Consider the following 22,264-nt stretch of genomic DNA (forward strand, 5'->3'; position numbering starts at 1 on the left):
ATAAAAACGCCCTTTTTAGTCATTAACGTCGTTTAATTGAAGATACATTGTTTCAAAATGGACATGACACTGGTTGACACAAAAATTTAAAATCCAAGCTACAGAATAACTGCAAATTTTAAGCAAAGTACAGCAAAATGTAGCAAATTTTAGCAAATTTTCTGCAAAATATTTATATCTTCCCGCTCCACAATCGAGACAAGACAGTGAAAACAAACAGACTTTTATTAAAGTTACGTCCATTGCGATCACTATACACGTACTTAGGGATTTTTAAATATCAAGCCAATTATTAGTTACCAGATTTTAGACATAAATAGACGTGAATACTTTAGTGCTTCATACCGTTTTAAACAATTAGAATAGTTTGTATGGTTAAAAATAAATAATAAAACATATATAGCTTGTATACCATTTTTTCCGGCGTTAAATTCTCTTTGCATAATTTAAATTGGGCTAAAATGGGTAAAAAAATCTGACGCTAAAAAATCATATATGTCGGAGATAAAACTGTCCACTTTGTCGGCGCTAAAAGTCTTTACAAATCGTTAAAATGTCCGTCACCGGACCATGCACGGGTAGTACTTTTTAAATTGGTATCTAACTCATGAACTCAACATCATGTGATCGAGACGGCGGTGTTTGATGTTCAAATGCGTCAACTTGTACAAGTTAGCATTTACAACGTCACACAAGTAACCGTTAGTAACCACTTTCTGGAATATAAGTAGTCAGACATGGAAAGGGGTGGAAGCAATTTCCACTGTGTCAAATGCAAACTAGCATATATGACTTTTGATCAAATGTATGATCATATAAAGAAGTATCATGTTTCTGAACTCTTGTCCGGTCTGGCCAAGTCCCCAGGTCCAGGTACTGAACCACCAGAACGATACGATAAGGGTTGTGGTCTACAGGATAACACCACCGGTCCCAGAAGAGTAACATCAGAGCGAGATGATTCAGGTTCACTGCATAGAGATGTGCAAATGGAAGATCAATACACAGATTCCGCTGGGGCTGAAGAAATGCAGGAAATAGTCGCTCGGAGGAAAAACTACGCTGAAATATTAAGAAGACACTTTTACGGAGAATCGTCGCACACAGTTACACAAGAACAAAAGTCTGAGGGAAAAGCATGCTTGGAACATCTGCTTACTGGTGATAAACTAGAAGAAAATAAAACAGTAGAGAACGAACAGCTTGTTGCACAGGGTCAACTTACTTTAATAGATCTTTTGACGATGCCATCAACGTCAACTTCGGTGCCATCAAGTGTCGACAAGGTGACACCGGAAAGAACTGGTTTCGTACCACCAGAAACGAGAACCAAACCACCACCTACGCAAATGTCAAAAGCTGATGAAGAAAAATGTGTGATTTTACATATATCACAAATGGAAAAATTACTTACCCATGATTTGATGCATCTTTATGAGGAGGAAACCCACACATTGGCTCCCAGATTGATAATTCCAAAAGTAATTTCTCCTGGATCTAAGATCGACGAAGATGCTCTACGTATAATACCCAAAGGTGAAGATAGTGAAGGTGCAGTACCACAGGTGCGAACGCGAAGTATTGCAGAGGAAAAAGCTGTAGAGGAAGATGAAATGGAAACTGAGCACTCATATTCCATAAAAGTTAGTGGTATCCATCCGAAGTATAAAACCAGAAAACTTGACGCGTTTTCAACAGACAAATTAAGGAAACAAAAAGTTATAACTCTTTCATCTAAAATTGGTGGAAAATCCGAAGATGAACTCTCCACTAGGCAACGGGAAGATCGTGGGCTATATATACCGAAGGCGAAGAAAGAGGTCGAATATGATAGTGAGGATGAATGCTATTACATCGTAGAGACCGACGAGTCCGAATCAGATCCCGAGAAAGAACAGAAAGACTCAGTTATTAGAGAAATACTTGATGACAAATTCGGCGGAGTAAATGCGACGAGACATTTCGACCCATATTTTGAATATCTCTGGAAAGAATCTTTTGCTTTGAAAGATCGAATGTATGACAGTTCAGATATAACCGACGTTATCAAGTCTCATGCTTGGTCTTATCCTCGGTTATGATTCCCGTTATTCAAATCATAAAATATGAAGAAAACAAAATAACTTAAATTGCTTAAAATCAACATAATTTATGGTTACCGGGGTATACATTAAATATGGAAAGCCAGAGTTGACCCCTGAAGTTATAGATTTTTTCCACAGGTTCCACTGGGAGATAATTTAAATTGAAAATTTTAGTCCATACATTTCCTCAGTCAAGATTTTCTTTCTCGGTTATCTATTTTGACTTTTTGAAACATTAAAAAATTCAAAATTTCATGTTCGATCTCGTAGTTTTGAGTTTATAAGTTGAAAGTTGGACTTAAAATAAGTATCTAATCTTACGTGACTTTTACATGCCTTGATGTGATGAGTTAGATGGTACAATATCAAAAATGGTTAAAACAGCATTTTAGTACAATTGTTTGCCCATCTGATGAAGCTACATTTATGTAACTCATGACCTCTAGTCCCTGTGATCAACGTAGGCTTATTTTCCTATAAACTGATGTTCGATTGATTCCTGTAGCATATTTAATGGTGGATTATGATGTGTAAAGTACTCCGTCCGTGCGAGACCCGACAGTCAAGGACGTTAAAAAACCCCCCCAGTTAGTGTAAAGTACCACTCTTCGGTAGGCGTACTTCTGAGACAGTTAGAGGGGGAAATGCACCCAGACCCACGTGGGGTCTGAGAGTAGGCCAAAGCGTCTACACAGCAGCCAAGCCGCTAGTAGGACATACTCTGACCGAGTCAGGAATCCCGAAGGCAGGGCTCCGCTACCAACGCCAGTTGGTTCTATACTTACCACTAAGATAGACCGTGAGAGGCCTGTATAGGTATTCAAGGTCGTTAAAAAACCCCAGTCATCATCGTGTGAAGTGCCTCATATATGTTAACTTGTATTGTTTTGCAACCATTCTAATGAAAGTGGTTTTATGGGAGAGGTCAGGTATCAAGGTCAGGTGAACATTTGTGGGAGGCAAACCACAGCATTGACATCATGAAAGTAACTGTCAAGCTCTGAAACAGCGTCTGACGTTCAAAATTCACTCTAGACACTTCCACCAGCTCTCTCAGAAAATGCAAGAGTCTTGCAAAGTTTGGAAAAAGTGAATCATTTTACGCGACGTTATCCAATTGCCAAACGACGTATGATTTCAATAACTGCAGAGAATTTCGACAGGCCTGACTGCAGTGGTAACCTGGCATGCAGCCCGGGTAATATTTTCGTTCCACAAGTTTCTCTCAAATATATTTTAGCGATCCTAGGGTCGCTTATGATATTGACCAGGGAACCAGATTAACTGCAGCGGTTAGTAAGATCTAGGAAACGAACGTCTGGCGATGTGTGGAGCTTGAGTAACTGTACTTTTGGAAACATGTTCAGGCGAAAAACAACAACAGTTACGGCTAGAACAATGGATCATCAGCTCTCTTGGGATCACCCATTCCTTTGGAATGAATGTCAAAACCTTATTTAGTCACCATAACACGATTTTCAATTGCTTTCCATCAGCTACACTTTCAATTATATTTCTTTCATCTTGAACTTGACAAGGCTTCGCATGAAAACTGATTTATTCAACGGGTCATAGTTTTCCTTTCCTCGTTTGTCTGCCCCGGACTTAACTTTTTATAAGCAACTCGGCGGGTGTTTCTAGAAAAGCAGAAGACGCTTACCCTACCGGTGCACATGGTCCATGCTCCCAGTTTTTAGTGGAGTCCGAGTTGCTCATTTGCTTTTGTTACTTTGTATGTATGATTTTAGTTACCTTATGTTCTTTCTTGTGTGTGTCTGTTTTCCATGTCTGGTCATTTCCCTGGATTGCATTCTTTTGATTACCGCTATAACTTTGGTTCCCTTGATTATTCTTTCACAATGATCAAGATCGGTTTTGGAGGACACCGTCTCCTTGGTGTGGGTCGATTGTTGTAAGTCTTCTTTTCAATACTTTTTGCCCCTGACGAAGTCCGTGTAGCTGGAAATTTGGGCTTATATTCTTTATATTTTTTTTTACGTTTTATTTGTATTTTTTCTAGTTTGTATTCGTAATCAGAATGGTGAATTCAAATCAAAGAGTTAACAATTTATAACAAGAAACTTATGTTTAGATACGTTTGAAGTCGAAACTGGTTCTTTCTTTTACTCCTATTCATAATTTTGCAATTTGACGGCTTTTAGGCGTAAAAAATCAAACAATCGATTAAAATTGATTAAGTACAGGAGTACTTTGATTACAAAATGGTAATGCGAGGCAGTATACGGAATTATTTTCAGCTTGTTCGGTATTTGGTTTATTTTATACTGATATACTGGTTCTTCGTCTTCGGTACCAGTTGAAACAAACCTTCACCTTTTTTAAAACGTGTATCGTTTCTTCTGCTGCCTGAAACATCATTTTGCGCTGTATCTTATATTCCATGGAGAAATCTAATTTGTTTTGTTCAAGGGTGTATAGCTTCTGTACTAAACTGTCTCCCACTGCAGTTGTATCTGGTAAGTAATTACATGAACTAAGTTCATAATTATTGAACATAATTTTCATTCATTCATTGTGTTGTCAAAATTTGAATGATTAAGCCAAAAAGCAAAATGCAGCAACTTGCTGAATGTTTCATTATGGGAACATTTGAATGAGCCTACCAGATCAAATTAATTATTTTCACATGCATGCATACATGTGATGAAGTCATTCCTTCAAAGACAAAACTGGAGATTTGTCATTTTTCAGCTGGAGATTTGGTTTGAAAACTGGAGGTTTTTTATCGGCTTTCTTTTTTCGTGGTGTAACAAGTCGAATATGCATGAAACTTATGGTAGACCTTGTTTTAAGTCTGTTTCCATGAGAAAAGAATGCTGAATACTCTATTTGTATAGTTGGAAAGACCTTTCTGATGGAGTAGCACTTGGACATTTTAATGATTTTATTTATTATTGACAATTCAGTATATCAAGGATTTATATATAGCTCCTTGGATATATCTACTATAATTAATTAAATAATTTTCATTTAAAAATTGTCACTATGTCCAATTGCTACTATTGCATAAATATTCATCAGAATGATTTCATTTCAAATAGTCATTACTGGCTTGGTACCACTTTAACTTTGACTTCCAATCAGCATTGAATTTGGAACAGTACTTTGCTTTCTTGGCAGGAGGTGCTGAAGATATACGTAGTATTTATTTTCCTATAGCCGACAATACTAACCTTTTCAAGTTTTTCAGTAATTTCTAATTAAAACTAGGGCTTAAAAACCATTGTTTGTTGTAGTACTTTCATTCAGAGATGGAAAAATCACCATGGCAATATAGGTTGACCATCTTTTTTTTTTCAACCACCATCAAAAGTTTGAAGGTACTGAAAGTTTTGCATTTTTTTGGGTTCCACACTCATTTGTAATATGCAGTCTATTTAAAATTTCATAAACTATGCATTTTAAGGGATAAAAAAATAAAATAATTTTTTGTTTAAAAACCTTAATCCTTTAAGAATCTGAGATTCAGTACACCAATCTGTCCTTCCAAAGTTCTACTTCCTTTCATCTGAATAGTGTACACTATTGGTCAACCTAATACAGGGAAATAAATACTACTATTTTTTCCTTTAATTAATTTTTTTCAGTAATTTTTTTTACATCTGCATGCATACACTACTGTCAACACAATTTTTAATTTCTCCACTTTTTGTGGTGGAGTCACAGTTTACTAAAACTATTATATCTCTTAAGTTGCTTTTAGATGTATAAATATTTTGTTTGCAGTGAAAAGAATTTAAATTTTGATAATGGGCTATTCTTTATGATTTTCCGAATTTCAAACAGCTACTATTTGATATACTGTACTTTGTAAAAAATTCTGACTTATATGGGATATTTTCAGCTGGAATGTGATAAATGGTATGACTCCCTTATCCCACACACCACTCTTGAACCATTTTAGAGTTCTTGAAATGTGTCTATGTGGTAGAAAAACTGTTCTAGCTTAGGCCAAATAAATTATACCTCTGTTTCCTGTTACCTGACTGACTGTGTCAAAATTAAGAAAAATAAAAAAAAAAATGAAAAAGCCGAATGGTCCGTCTTTTTTTCCTACGTGACTACTTCCTGTTTCCAGTTTTCAGATTATTCTCGAAAAAAATGGCTGCCCACATGTTGACCGCAAACAACATAACATGTCAGCATGTGGGCACCGAGAGGCTTTTGATGAAAAAATGTCAACTTAAAGGAAAGAAACCAGTGGTCGCTAGACCATTTAGATCAGTTGTTTCAATGAACTTGAAATGTCAGAATCGATTTATGATTGATTGCTAAAATAAATTTGTTATGAAATGTTAGTTGTCTATTGTTAAAACCAGTGTACCTAAATCTCATATGTACCCCTTACACAAATTTCACCATTGAATTGTGTCAATTGCTTACCTACCTACCTAATTTTTTTTGCTGGCATGTAGCAGGATACAGAGGTATAATTTTATTCGGCCTTACAAAGGTCACGAGTTTTATATCATACATAGTGTACATTGTATATGACGTACTATATTAGACTACTTGGAATGAAAACATTTCCTTAATGACTGAATTTCTAAAATGTTTTTGGTATCAGTTTTATTATATGCTCAACTAATTTCTTGTTGGTGATATACATAATCAGCCTTAACAAACTCCATGGACTGAGTCACCACTTCAGTATTTTTTGTTTGAGCTTTTATTTGTGTTGTATTTTTACAAGTCAAAAAATAAGAGAATGATAAAGGTGTGTTCCTGCCTTAAATGTACAAAAATGAACTTCATATTATCGACAGAGGAATGTTAGATCAATATACTGTGTATAAGGAGTTTTAAACGAACATATACATTTATTCTGTTACATGTACAATGTATCTCAAATGCATGTATGATATTGTGTACCAGGTGTATTACTAAATAATACAACATGCTTTTAGTACTATATTTAATTAGCACTGTAAGTGTATATGCTTCTGTCAGCAGTGAAACCAAGAACTTTAAAAACAAGCTAATCCTACATGTATAAAGCTATGGATGTCAGGACAAGAAGTAAGACCAGTTTCAGTGTTATCCTAGTAACTTGTTCCTACCCATTAATATCCCTGTGATAACTACATGTATTTTTGTATGCAGGGTCTTACATGTAAAATCCCAGCAACAATTAAGGGGTTGTAACTGATTTTGTGGCAGGAAGGCCTACCTGTGTTGTAGTAGGTAGTGAGATTTAGATAGCCAGTTAATTGACTTGGCAAAAGGATTAATTCTTCAGATGAACCGGTTTGTCGCTGACTTGTCACTAAGCGTGTTAGGGTTTGATCCTTGGTGGCAGGGTATAATTTGTGTGGTATAGTAATCAAGGGAACCAAGGTTATAGTGGTAATCAAAAGAATGCAATCCAGGGACAAAGACCAGACATGGAAAACAGACACACGCACAACAAAGAACATAAAGTAACCAAAACTATACATACAAAGTAACCAAAGCAAATGAGCAACTTGGACTCCACTAAAAACTGGGAGCATGGACCAGGTGCACCGATAGGGTAAGTGTCCTCTGCTTTTCTAGAAACACCCACTGAGCCGCTCATAAAAAATCATATCCGGAGCAGACAAACAAGGAAAGGAAAACCATGACCCGTTGAACAAATCAGGTCCCACGGCGCAGATGGATACACCACAACGACCCACAAGTTCATGATGATGTGTACAAAACCTCTGTAGCGATGACTTCAATCCTGCAGCAACATAATCCCGCTCCAGAAGCCTATTTGTTAGACTTCTAGCGCGATACAAAAAGTCTGCTTAGTTTCGGCAAGCTCTGGTATAACTAATGAGTTGTGACATGAACACCCCATACGCAGGTGCCGAAGGGACGCTGCCACAGATGAAAGGAAAGTTGACAACTATGAATGAAAAGCCATCATGTTGTAAAGCCTGGTTAATATTTTTCCTTTACAATCAATTTCTAAGTGTAGGTCAAGATATGAGGTTGACCCTACAGTGTCTGTTGTATCCTGTATCTCAAGTTCTTTGGGGTAGATGTGATGTATCAAATCCCGGAAATTAGGATTGTTTAAAGATAATACATCATCTTTATAGCGGAAACTGAGATTAAAGGATCTAGCCAAACGATACTCTTTCTTGCGGATCAAATCAGCTATAAAGTCAGCCTCATAAGAGTGAAGGAATATGTCAGCAAGTAAAGGAGCACAATTTTTTCCAATTGATATTCCGAACGTCTGCTGAAAAACACACTCATCCCAATGCACAAATATGTTGTCCATAAAAAATTCCAGTATCCTACACACATTCTCCTCTGCACACCCAGAAGATGACCTGGAACCATCTCCCACAAAGCATGAGGAATCCCCACCAAGAACTACACATTTATATCCAGGTGTACCATCCTTTTTGGAAAAACAACGATGTGCAATGTCTCTAAATCGGGATTTCAACTGAGCATGGGGAACACAAGCACACAGTGCCGAAAAATCACGCTCTCCCGTTACAATATTTCAAGAACCAGTAATATTTTACTTACTTAGGTTTTAGACATTAAAGTATCAATAAAGAAAAAACAGTGAATTAGTTATATGTACATTAGATATGTATTATTAATGTCCCTATCATAAAGGCCTATATCACAAATTTATCTCTTATCTATTGTAGTCTTTATTTTTCTTGGCTACATGTACATTTTACATTGAAGCCATTAGGCCAGGGTTTCCTAATTACTGATAATCCTAATAATAGACTCACATTTTTGGTTGTAGCTTGAGCCTTATCATTTACATGAATATTGTACATATAACTGGATATTATGAACCACTTAAAATTACTAGAATTTACACAGAACTCTCCTATGAGGCTGTCAAATGTTAAATTTTTGTTAGGCTCTAAACCTGAAGTTCTTTAAAATGCTAAAAATAATCCATGAAAACTAGAATTTGGTTTAATATGAAATATCATCTCAAGTGCATGTATATGTTATATTTTCTGTCATGTATTCTAAAGATTTTTAATTCACTGCGAGTAATTCCTGAAAAAAAAAAAACAGTTTGCATAGCCCGCTTCTACATTGTACTTTTCAGCAAAACACATAGGGCGATATCTGAGCAGTTTTTATGGACCTTTGTACATGTAGCGGAACATTGCAGGAATGATAAATAGAAAGACTTGTTACAATTCAATTTCAATTGAAACTATTCCATTGAGTATAAATCAATCAAAAGGCTAAGCTTACAATGTAATTGTACATACATTCTTTCCAATAACAAGAACATATTCCCTTGTACAACTTCTGCTAGGTTGAACAAGATGGGCACACGATATCTTATCAAATTTTGATTGGCACAAAATATTAAAAGTTCATTCATTTGATTGTTTGATTGTTGGGGTTTAACACCCAAGCAGCAATATAAAAAAAAAGATGATTGTTGAAAAGGTGGCTCCTTGGATGGCTGTGGCTGCTGTTGAAAAGGTGGCTCCTTGGATGGCTGTGGCTGCTGTTGAAAAGGTGGTTCCTTGGATGGCTATGGCTGCTGTTGAAAAGGTGGTTCCTTGGATGGCTGTGGCTGCTGTTGAAAAGGTGTGTCCTTGAATGGCTGTGGCTGCTGTTGAAAAGATGGTTCCTTGGATAGCTGTGGCTGCTGTTGAAAAGGTGGTTCCTTGGATTGCTGTTGGCTAATGTTGAAACCTTATGAGGAAATTCATCTTGATTCAAGTTCCCAATATATGGTTGTCTGCATTGCACTGCTTGACAAACATTCAGGATATATCCAGGTGAAAGATTCCAGTTCTAGGAAATGTATAAAGTCTATTATTGCTACTACAGATAATTAGGATAGGTTTGAAAGCGAAATCAAAGAAACCAAGATGGGATGTTGCTTGTGTGATGTATGACTAGATAGACTTGCATGTGATTATGACATTGTCTTTAATGTCACAATAGAGAACTAATGCACCAGGACTGTAGTAATGGTAAAAGTCTACTCAAGTCATTAGTTGATGAAATATCAATATTGTACCAATCAATGACAATTCCACTGAATGGTAACTTATAACAATGATTTATTGTGTACACAATCTCTTAAAGTGTGTGTGGATTTTGTTTCAAATGTCCTTGAATTTATGATCTTTGGTTATCTCAGAAGGATTTTAAAGTGTGTGACTGAATTTTGGAAATCAGTTTTGAATGGATATGATGTAAAATGAACTTCATTGTGTTCAAAGAAGGTTTCTTACATGCCAACAAATGTACAATACATATATATATATACACTATAATGAGAGAATCCTGTTATATAAGTTTGTTGTATACTATTGGTATGCCAGTCTTGTATTTAGTACAAACAACAGGTTTGATGTTGATAGAAATACCAGCCATATGATATAGTTCAGTCATGACACCATTATGGTATGTGTAAACAGTTTTTGTAGTGTTATTAATAAGTATTTATCTTGCAAGTCAATGCTTCCAAAGGTTTTATAATTCTTTGTGCTTGGCATGCAGGAAATTTGTTGGAAAAGGAAAATTTTTAAAAGACTTTACATTTTGATAGGAGTTTATAAGTATTTGACATTTTGTCAGTAATTACCAATTGAAACCCAAATTATCATGTCCTAACTTCCATTCATACCAGTGTGATAGTTATGAACTTCTGGTCAATAATTGAATTTTATACAATGTAAGCTAATTACTATATTTAAGTGTTGGTTGGTCAGTCGCTGTATCCTAGTGTCAGACTAATGGTAACTAACATCTTAGCATCTCTTATTTTTCCTATTCCAAAGTATTAACAAAAACCCATGGGAAGCCATAAATCTGAAAATGTTTTTGAAACAAAAATGTAATGCATTTGGAGTATTTTTTATACTCACCTCCTGCTTGAAAAGAGGGAATTTTATTGCTGTCTGTCCATCCCCAGTTCCTATCGGCAACACTATAACTACTGTATGGAATTTGATGAAACTTTCTCATATTCTTTATTCACAGGCTTTCAAGTGGGTCCTTATTTTCCTAATTTTCCTTATTTTTTCAAAAGCAACTTTAATTTTCCTAATAACAGCAGAAGAATCCTAAAAAAGCCCTATTTTTGTTGAGAAATTCCTTATTTTTCAATTTAGAAATTTTTAAATAGAAATTTCCCTTTATATTGTTTGTATTAATGAAATCTAGATTAGTATACTTTCAGAAAATGAGTATTATGATCAAATAAACACCTCAGAAGACATTTTGGTGGTTATTAGCAGTTGCTGAATACAACTATTGATGGCCACTAACATGATCTCCTGGGTTGGTAAATAGCTTTTATATTGTTGTCTTTAGCAAGTGGTAAGTAACTTGTTTTTCTTTTATAATTAGTATTATAATTGAAAAAGAAAGAATGTCATCCCTTATTTTTGTGTCAAAAGTCCTAAAAAATCCTAAATTTAGCCCTTATTTTTTAATAATTTGGCCCTAAAATAGCCCTTATTTTTTACATAAAGTCACTTGAAAGCCTGTATTTATCACATGATGCCATTTTGCAAAGCTTTATTTTAGTTTTTTCCATTTAGATGACATTTGGAGTTTCCTGATGCAGAACATGGACTTTGTCACTGGTCAACCAAGGAAAATTTCACATACTCTTATCACACAATACCATTACTAGATAATTTTTGCCCCTCACCATTAAAGAAAACTTTTTTGGAAGATAACAGAAAAGAATGCTCTGTGTAATAAGTATGATCCATGTTAAACAAACGTCCCTCCAAAAATAAAGGTCCTGTTGAAAGTGAAACATAAGTCCTGCTAAAAGTTAAACTCTTGCTTAAATTCTTGCTGAATGTAATACAAAAGTCTTGATGAATGTAGAACAAAAGTCTTGCTGAAATTAAAACGAAAGTCTTTCTGAATGTAATACAAAAGTCTTGCTGAATGTAGAACAAAAGTCATGCTGAAAGTAAAACAAAAGTCTTGCTGAAATTAAAACTGAAGTCTTGCTGAAAGTAAAACAAAAGTCTTGCTGAAAGTAAAACGAAAGTCTTGCTGAAAGTGAAACAAAAGTCTTGCTGAAATTAAAACAAAAGTCTTGCCGAAAGTAAAACAAGTCTTGCCGAAAGTAAAACAAGTCTTGTTGAATGTAAAACGAAAGTCTTGCTGAAAGTAAAACAAAAGTCTTGCTGAAATAAAAACAAAAGTCTTGCTGAAATTAAAACTGAAGTCTTGCTAAAAGTAAAACAAAAGTCTTGCTGAAAGTAAAACGAAAGTCTTCTGCTGTAAGTAAAACACAAGTCTTGCTGAAAGTAAAACAAGTCTTGCTGAATGTAAAACAAGTCTTGCTGAAATTAAAACGAAAGTCTTGCTCAAAGAAAAACAAATCTTGGTGAAAATAACACAAAAGTCTTACTGAATGTAAAACAAAAGTCTTGCTGAAATTAAAACAAAAGTCTTGCTGAAAGTAAAACGAAAGTCTTTTGCTGTAAGTAAATCTTGCTGAAATTAAAGCAAAAGTCTTGCTGAATGTAAAACAAAAGTCTTGTGAAATTAAAACAAAAGTCTTGCTGAAATTAAAACAAAAGTCTTGATGAATATAAAACAAAAGTCTTGCTGAAAGTAAAACAAAAGTCATGCTGAAATTAAAACGAAAGTCTTGCTGAAATTAGAACTAAAGTCATGCTCAAATTAAAACAAAAGTCATGCTGAAATTAAAACGAAAATCTTGCTGAATGTAAAACAAAAGTCTTGCTGAAATTAAAACAAAAGTCTTGCTGAAAGTAAAACGAAAGTCTTGCTGAAATTAAAACATATAAGAGAAGCAAGAATCTAATCAAAATACTTCAGTTGCCAAGTTTCTTAAATTTTAATTTTCAGACTAAAGAAATATAGAAATATTGATAGACCTGATTGCTGCTCTTTCTGTTGAGTTTATTGCTGGGTACATTGTATGGTAAAGAGTAGTTTTGGAGAAATTTTGACTAAATTGTGTGACTTGCAGCCTCATTCATAAAGATGAAAATATCAAGGAGCCAATCTAAAGCTGGAATAGTCATTTTCTGTCACAATGCCATAATTAACGGGTAATTTCTCTAATCCAAGGGAAAAGAAATATATTGTTTTACCTTTGTCTGTCTGTCGAAATCTGTTACTTTTGTTTTCATAACAGTTTTCTCTGTAACTACTGCTCACAGTCACTGGATATTTTGACATTAGCTTTTACATCTGTAGGTGTGCCATGTTGTAGAATTTCTAGTCTTGTTCGACAATTTGGTTAACAATTCTGTTTGACCATAGTTGGTGTGTAGGGGTATCACAAGTTGGCATCGTCTACAGATTTCTTGTTATTGAATATTAATAGGATAATCAATTGGTTATCGTGAATAACCAAAATGTGATCATGAGTGCCAAAGAACACCTAGATTTATCAGCTGTGTAGAACTTGTTGGTAACCAATTGATTATCCTATTTATTATATAGATTTCCTCCATTATTTGTCCCTGTTTTCAGCGTGAATTTTTAATTTAGTGAACAGTGGATTGTGATGTTGTAGCAGGAGAAAGTCAGCAAGTGAAATTAATCAATTTATTTCAGTGTGAAGTATCAAAATTTTTACACAGGGAACTTTCGGTAAATCACTTATAAATTATTTTGAATGCATTCTTAAAATTTGATGTTAAAAGACATTAAATTGATTTTTTATGTAAAGAAATAATAGTACATTGTATGTTAAGTTGTATAGCTTGTTACTTCCTGGTTAAAAGGAAGGATATCTTAGTAGATCATTCAAATAGTCCCTGGGTGAATAAGTGTTGATAGGGATGTCATAGATGTTACTTATTAAATGCTTTTGATTTCTAAAATATGAATGTGTACAGTTGGTGTATTTTCATTTTACATGCTTTTGAAAGAGTAATCAAGGGAACCAAGGTTATAGCGGTAATCAAAGAGTAATCAAGGGAACCAAGGTTATAGCGGTAATCAAAGAGTAATCAAGGGAACCAAGGTTATAGCGGTAATCAAAGAGTAATCAAGGGAACCAAGATTATAGCGATAATCAAAAGAATGTAATCCAGGGACAGAGACCAGACATGGAATACAGACATACACAACAAAGAACATAAAGTAACTAAAATCATACATACAAAGTAACAAAAGTAAATGAGCAACTGGAACTCCACTAAAAACTGGGAGCATGGACCAGGTGCACCGGTAGGGTAAGCGTCCTCTGCTTTTCTAGAAACACCCGCCAAGTTGCCCATAAAAAGTCAAGTCAGGGGTAGACAAACGAGGGAAGGAAAACTATGACCCATTGAATAAATCAGTTTTCATGGTGCTGATGGATACACCATAACGATCCACGAATTCATGATAACGACCATAAAACTTCTGTAGTGATGACTTCAATCTTGTAGCAACATAACCCTGTTCAGAAGCCTATTTGTTAGAGTTCTAGCGCGATACAAAAAGTCTGTGTAGTTTCGGCAAGCTCTGGCATAACGTATGAATTGTGATATGAACTCTCCATACGCAGGAGCCAAAGGGATGTTGCCACAGATGAAAGGAAAGTTGACAATTCTGAATGAAAAGTCATCACGTTTGTCATAAAGTTTGGTCAATAGTTTTGAAAGTATATAGCTAAGTGTCTGACTGTTTGAATACAGGGTTAGAAACAGTTCCAAATGATAAAAATTTCATGTCACCCTCTGTATTGTACCAATACAATGTACACTTGGTTGATATTCCATGTCACATTTTGTGTTGTACCAGTACAGTATACACATGGTTGATATTCCATGTCACATTTTGTGTTGTACCAGTACAGTGTACACATGGTTGATATTCCATGTCACCTTTTGTATTGTTCCAGTACAGTGTGCATATGGTTGATATTTCATGTTATATTTTGTATTGTACCAGTGCAGTGTACACTTGGTTGATATTCCATGTCACCTTTTGTATTGTGTCAGTACAGTGTACACTTGGTTGATATTCCATGTCACCTTTTGTATTGTACAAATACAGTGTACACTTGGTTCACCTTTGTTAAGTCTGTAGCTATATAGGATATCACTTGTATTGATTTGCTTGGAAAACACAAATATATCATTTATTATTTTCTATGTACTGCAAATACATTTTGTATGTATGTAATGATGAAGTGTTTTAAAATGATTTATTATAATATGGAGATGATTCAGTTCCCCTTTGACTTTGTGACGTACAGTTTTGTTATAAACATTTGTTGTATTGTGTATTAAGGTAAATTTAGGGTGTCAGTGTATATACATATGTTATATGTTATTTAGGAAATTCAAAAGGTATATTTGCTAATTTTCTTTGTCAGCATGGGCTCATTTTTCCTGTCAGCTTTCTCTATTGACTTTGTGGTAGGTGAAGGGTAAATAAAACGGTAACAAGGAATATAAACCAACATTCCCTTTGAGTATTCAGAATAATAATTATATTCTTTAGGAGTGTGTTCTTATATTAAGTCCCCTACCAAATTTAGCTGAAGGGGCTTTAGATTTACACTCTGTCTGTTCGAAAAAAAAATTTCTGCACTTTTCTTTTAAACACTTGCAGATTTTGAGCTGATTATTGGTATGTGAGTCTACCCTGATGAGTTTATGTTTCGTTCAGCTTCACTCATTTTTGTCCAAATTATGACTCTTGAACTTTGAAAAATCTACTGAAATTTAGGTTTTTTGCACTTTTTTGTAAATGCTTGCAGATATTGAGCTGATTTTTGTTATGTGACTCTGCCTAGATGAGTTTCAGATCAGGTTTACATTTTGTTTCACTTCGCTGAATTTTGTCTGAATTTTGGCCCTTGAACTTTGAAAAATTTACTGTAATTTAAATTTTCCACACTTTTTCTCTAAACGATTGCAGATATTGAGCTGATTTTTGGTTTGTGAGTCTACCCTGATGAATTTTAGGTTAAGTTTTGGTTTCGTTTCACTTCACTGATTTTGGTTTGTGTTTTGTCCCTTGATATTACCAATATTTATGTTTTCTACACTTTATTTCTATCCGCTTACAGATATTGAGCTGATTTATGGTATATGAGTCTACCTTGATGAGTTACAGATCAAGTTTACATTGATTTTTGGTATGTGAGTCTACCTTGATGAGTTACAGATCAGGTTTACATTGATTTTTGGTATGTGAGTCTACCTTGATGAGTTACAGATCAGGTTTACATTGATCTTTGGTATGTGAGTCTACCTTGATGAGTTACAGATCAAGTTTACATTGATTTATGGTATGTGAGTTTACCTTGATGAGTTACAGATCAAGTTTACATTGATTTATGGTATGTGAGTTTACTTTGATGAGTTACAGATCAAGTTTACATTGATTTTTAGTATGTGAGTCTACCTTGATGAGTTACAGATCAAGTTTACATTGAATTTTGTGTATGTGCGTCTACCTTGATGAGTTACAGATCAAGTTTACATTGATTTTTGTGTATGTGAGTCTACCTTGATGAGTTACAGATCAAGTCCACATTTCATTCTGATTTTTAAATAAAACCTGTTAAGTAGCAGTTTGTATAAAAATCAGACAGGAGGTGACTCATCATGTCAAAACCATGGACTTTACTAATAATTCTTATTCAGAATTAGTTACAGACCAGATAATGAGTCGTAGTTTTTCATTTGGGTGTTTCTCTTTTGAGATAAAATTTACTTAGATTGTACATGAAATTAGCTCTTAGCAAGAGTCATTGTTCTTTATTTGCTTTGAATTGGTTTGATTTTAATGTGATATGAATGTATGATTTTCTCAAAAGTGCAAATCTGAACACAGAAAAAGCTAATGTTACCTAAAAATATAGCATCTGAAGACCAAAAAATCATTATTTGTTCGGTGGGTTTTTCTACACCTTGAATCACCTGTACCATAGGCAGTGTCTGAATTTTATATGGACTGGTACCTAACAATATCTCAATGTGACAATATGTTAATATAACAAAAGATCTGGTAATTATTCTTTCAGATTGGTATGGAATTTGAAACCTAATCTGTCCAATTGTTTGTGCATAAAACTTTGCAAATCTGCGTCTGTTAAATGGATTTGAACATTTTTCTTGTCTTTGCCCATTTCCTTTCTTCTGTTCAAAATCAATGTCATTTCCTCAGTTTGTCATTTATACTTGATGATCCAAGGTAGTATTTGGGTCAGTGATATGAACAGCCGGTTCAGGACTATGTATTGTTTTGAAGTACTCTGAGAATGTTTGTTTATTTTTGTTCTGTTTATTTGTTATCTAATTCTCATAGTATGTCCAATAATGTCTTTTTTATTCTCAGAGCTGGGCCACAATGAAGTGACTTAAGAGAAATGTTTTCTTCAGCATATAGTTTGGCATTTTGTTTAATCAGGTGTAGGTATCTACCTTTTTGAAAGAACCCCACTGGTCATGAAAATACAAGGTTTTCAGAATTGTTTCTTAAGATTTTTACCCAAATTTCAATTCTTGCGCCATATTTCTCTGTCAATGAAGCTAATTTGCATATAGCTGGGATAAATTTACATACAATTCACTGAAAAAAAACAAAATTACCACATCTAATGTATTGTTGATTTAAGTAAAGGAATTTGAAAAGTGGTTTCTCATTTTGGTAGAAAATGTTTAAAATGTTTTTCTTCTTCTCAAAGTTAATATAAAATGTTAATCGTACTGATATCAAGAAAGTGTATGTTTTATTAGTACTAAATAATGTTGGATGTTCCTAAAAATGGGATGTTCCAAGGGAAATGGTTAGTTACACCAGGTATATGACCTAGTAACTCCCAGGTACATTGTGTATGGGATATTTTTTATGAAGATATGTTCCTAGCCAATCAAATTCCTAGAATTCTACTGGTATGGAAAAAAATGGATATTTGTGAAACACAACAAATGCACTAAAATATAATACAAACCAATAAATACTTTATATGGGGCTGAATATATTCATATAGACAAAGCAAAATATCTACAACTGTAACATTTACTTTTGTTACTTTGTACGTCTTATTTTGGTTATTTCATATTCTTTGTTGTGTATGTCTGTTTTCCTGTCTAAGTCTTTATCCTTGGAATATATTCTTCTGTTTTCTGCTCCAATATTGGTTCCCTTGATTATTCTTACAGCAGATTTACATGTAAGTAGAGGAATTTATACTATGTGCTTATCCATACTAATCCTGACCATAGTTCTAACAGTATTATGTACATGTATATGTCACTATTGCCAGCTGATTTATACTGCTAAACTCCTACAAGTTCATGTCATTGAACTGGTTTATGTAAGGGTCTGAACTTCCTGTTATGTGTCTTAATAATAACCCACTACTACCCAGAACTAACTGGGCTATAATGTGCTCTAACATACAGTTTGGGTAAAGTTAAACTACATGTTTGTGTAAGTGAATGTGTGAAATCCTTGTATGTTATACATCATAAGCATACTAATCCTCTACATGTGCTATCAATAATGTTTAGCATGTTGACATACATGTACATGTAGGATTAGTTTATTAGCCTGGGGTTAGTTGGATTCTACTCTAGTAAGATATATTTTATAAATGTTTGTAACAAAAATTCCCCTTCTTATTTCTTTTTGTAAGATAGGATTATAATGTTAGTTAATTCGGCAGTATCCATGAATGCATATAAATGTTGGCTTTTATTGCTTTCTTTTGGGGAATCTTGAGGAAGGGAAGAGAAAAATAAAGAAAACTTAGGAAGCATAATATTTCCTTTAATACTGCCGTATCACAACTGAAGATCTAAATTTGCCCTTCAAGTAATGCACATGATATCTCTTGAATATTTTGTGACAGTTTAAAATCTGAGAAGAAGCCTTGAAGGATAAATAATTATTGAAAGTTGATGTAAGTCTATAGGGAGTTTAACAGAGAAAGTGTTACAAGCAGCATGAGAGTATGATTTTGCTATAATTATATTTTCATGTGATATTAGATTTGAGTCTATATGGTTTTAGCTGAATAATTTTCATGAAAATAGCCATTAGGGATAGAAAATAAAATATGTATGTATGTTCAGTGAAATTCTCTGATTTGTTTAAATAGTTTATATTTTGATATCAAAATAGAGTCTTTACAGACAATGTAAGGATTTTGAATTCTATACATGTATCAAATTCCATTTTGACAGATATGGTAGCCTGGTATGGCATTCTTCCGGACATCAACCCATAAAGATTCACCTGAAGTGATATCTCTGGTACGACAGTCCAGTATATATCAGGTAAGTCCTACATTGAACCAAACTTTGTAGAAGCTTTTATTCAAGAAACTTGCAACGGTTCTTACAGGTCTACAAAGGAATATCTATAAAAAGTAGATCTTGATGTTGTATCCAATATAAATTATATTTAATATCTGATTTTAATATGATATATAATTTGCTATAAGTTAGTCCTCCTCAGCAAGCTGTGGAGATAGTGTACCTCTGATTTTAGCCTTTTGTGATTTCATATGGTTTCATTCCTTTGTATTTCTCTTAAAGAGCTGTTAATGTTTCAGTGTAAGGAGGATTTAGTTGCAGGTAATGTTTACTGATATCAAACATGACATGTTAGATGAAATACTTGTATGTGTAAGGTCATTGTAAAACAAGGAATTAATAATGAATGAGGCAGAAGTGCCATAAAGTACTCTCACTTTATTAATGTATATTCAGAAATCATTTAGGTGTTTTTTTTTACAACTAAAAATTATAATTACTTCATGGCAGTGTCATAATAGTCTGTCATTATAGCCATTGTCAGTATAGTCATTGCCATGAATGTCATTATAGCCATTGTCACTAGGGTCATTATAGTCATTATCATTAATGACATTATATAGCCATTGTCATTAGTGTCATTATAGTTATTGCCATTAGTGTCATTATAGTTATTGCCATTAGTGTCATTATAGTTATTGCCATTAGTGTCATTATAGACATTGTCATTAATGTCATTATAGCCATTGTCATTAGTGTCATTATAGACATTGTAGTGTATTCTGTAGTAGGTAAGGGTCAAGATAATGACCTAAGTATGAAATTGTACTACAACATTTTATATCCCAAAAGTATGGTTGCCTTGATTGGTACACTTGCAATCTCTTCTAACCTCTTTTCGATCCTGTCAGGATTCACTGTCATAGAACAGTCCTAAACTGTCAGAAACTGTTCTGACCCGCAACACACCTTGTCAGGGTCTGTCAGGACTTCAGACAAGCGCTGCCATAATTTGTCATGGGTACTTGCTACGCTCTTGACTTTAAAGAATTTGGACTGAATTCTTTTTGGTTGCAGATCTAGGCACCAGTATGATACAGATAACCTATATATATTGACATTTTTAAACAGTTTATACAGAAATTTTAGACCTTTATGGAACTTTAAAGTGTTCACACTCATACATTTTGAAGAATTTTGACCGAAATATATTAGTCGCAGTCACCCACATGGTAGTTGTATTACAAAAAAATAGCATTTTAGTCAATAATTTTAGGCTCTCATGGAAATCAAAAGTGCTCGCACTCATACATTTTGCAAGAATAAGATTTTTTAATTTTGACGCAAACAAATGTGTCACAGCATTCCACATGATAATTATATAATAAATTTAGCATTTCAGTCATTATTTTTAGACCCTCAAGCATATTAAAAGTGTACACACTCATACATTTTGCAAGAATATGACATTTTTGAAGAATTTTGACTAAAATAATATGTTGCAGCCACCACATGATAGTTATATTGGTGAATTAGGCATTTTATTAATTATTTTTAGACCCTCAAGCAAATTAAAAGTGTGTGCACTCATACATTTTGCAAGAATATGACATTTTTTAAGAAATTTGACTCAAATTAATGTGTTACAGCCACTATATGATAGTTATATTGAAATAATTAGCATTTTAGTCAATAATTTTAGACCCTCAAGCAAATTAAAAGTGTGCGCACTCACATATTTTGCAGGAATGTGACATTTTTAAATAATTTTGACTCAAAATAATATGTCGCAGCCACCACATGATATTTATATTGAAATAATTAGCATTTTAGTCAATAATTTTAGACCCTCAAGCAAATTAAAAGTGTGTGCACTCACATATTTTGCAGCAATAATGCATTTTTTTAAGAATTTTGACTAAAATGATATGTTGCAGCCACCACATGATAGTTATATTGGTGAATTAGGCATTTTATTCATTATTTTTAGACCCTCATGGAAATTAAAAGTGCTCGCACTCTTATATTATCAAGAATATGACATTTTTGAAGAATTTTGACTCAAATTAATGTGTCATAGCCACTATATGATAGTTATATTGAAAAAAGTTAGATTTTAATCATCAATTTTAGACCCTCATAGAATTAAAAGTGTGGGCACTCATATGCTGGAATGTGACATTTTTGACAGAAATATATGGCCCTGTGCAGGTCAGGGTGATAGAAGAATAGGCCTGCAGCAACGCTAAGCTTGTCGTGAAAGGCTACTAAATATTGCTCAGAAACCTAGCCGGGCGCTAGGCGCTCTGCCCACAGAGCAACTGGGATGTGTGCCCCAGGTGGTGGAATGGGGTACCCCTGGCATGTTGCATGCTGGGGTTGTCAGGCTATAATACGGAAAACCTGACTGCAAACCATAGTGGTGCACCGTGTTGGGAAAGATGTCACGTTCCTCGCACGTTAAAGAACCCTGCTGTGGTATTTGATAGGAGTAGAAACCTTTGCACTCTGCCACAGGAGGCTAAATTGCCTGACCTTACCCATCCCCCCCCTTTTTCTAGTGGCAATCAAAATTTTTCGACCTTATTATCCTTGTGTCCCGTCCTTTTTTTTCATTTCAACATCATTTCATGTTCATTTTATCATCCATTTCACGTTCATCATCTGAATATTGCTGAAACATTGCTGCTCGGACGTTAAAACCCAACAAACAAACAAACAAACAGAAATATATGAGTCACAGTCACCCACATGATAGTTGTATTGAAAAAATAAGCATTTTAGTTAATAGTTTTAGAGCTCCTTGAAAAATAAAACTGCCTGCACTCATACATTTTGCAGAATTTTTACTGAAATAATGGTGTCACTGTCACTAATATGAAACTAACAGTTTCAGTTTCTACATATTCTACATATAACATTATGTAGGGAAATTGGAAGTGTTATCACTCATATTGGTTGCTAAAA

General features: G+C 34.2%; 1 protein-coding gene across 3 annotated transcripts in view; it reads left to right on the forward strand.

Moving 5' to 3' along the window:
* The first annotated feature begins 4,384 nt into the window (after window positions 1-4,384).
* The window catches only part of LOC148622968 (transient receptor potential cation channel subfamily M member 3-like), a 97,201-nt gene continuing 79,321 nt past the window's right edge, over window positions 4,385-22,264 (forward strand). For 2 of the 3 annotated variants that reach the window (XM_088573356.1, XM_088573358.1), the window contains exons 1-2: window positions 4,385-4,561; window positions 19,226-19,318. In XM_088573356.1, the coding sequence (XP_088429482.1) occupies window positions 19,241-19,318 (78 nt within the window). In that variant the 5' untranslated portion in view covers window positions 4,385-4,561; window positions 19,226-19,240. Of the gene's footprint in view, window positions 4,562-16,199; window positions 16,219-19,225; window positions 19,319-22,264 lie in introns of those variants that run through there. The other variant, XM_088573357.1, reaches the window with a different exon arrangement.

This window comes from Perna viridis, chromosome 3 (genome assembly GCF_037379345.1).
Source record: "Perna viridis isolate PV_CMFRI_1.1 ecotype Kerala chromosome 3, ASM3737934v1, whole genome shotgun sequence".
Lineage (NCBI taxonomy): Eukaryota > Metazoa > Mollusca > Bivalvia > Mytilida > Mytilidae > Perna > Perna viridis.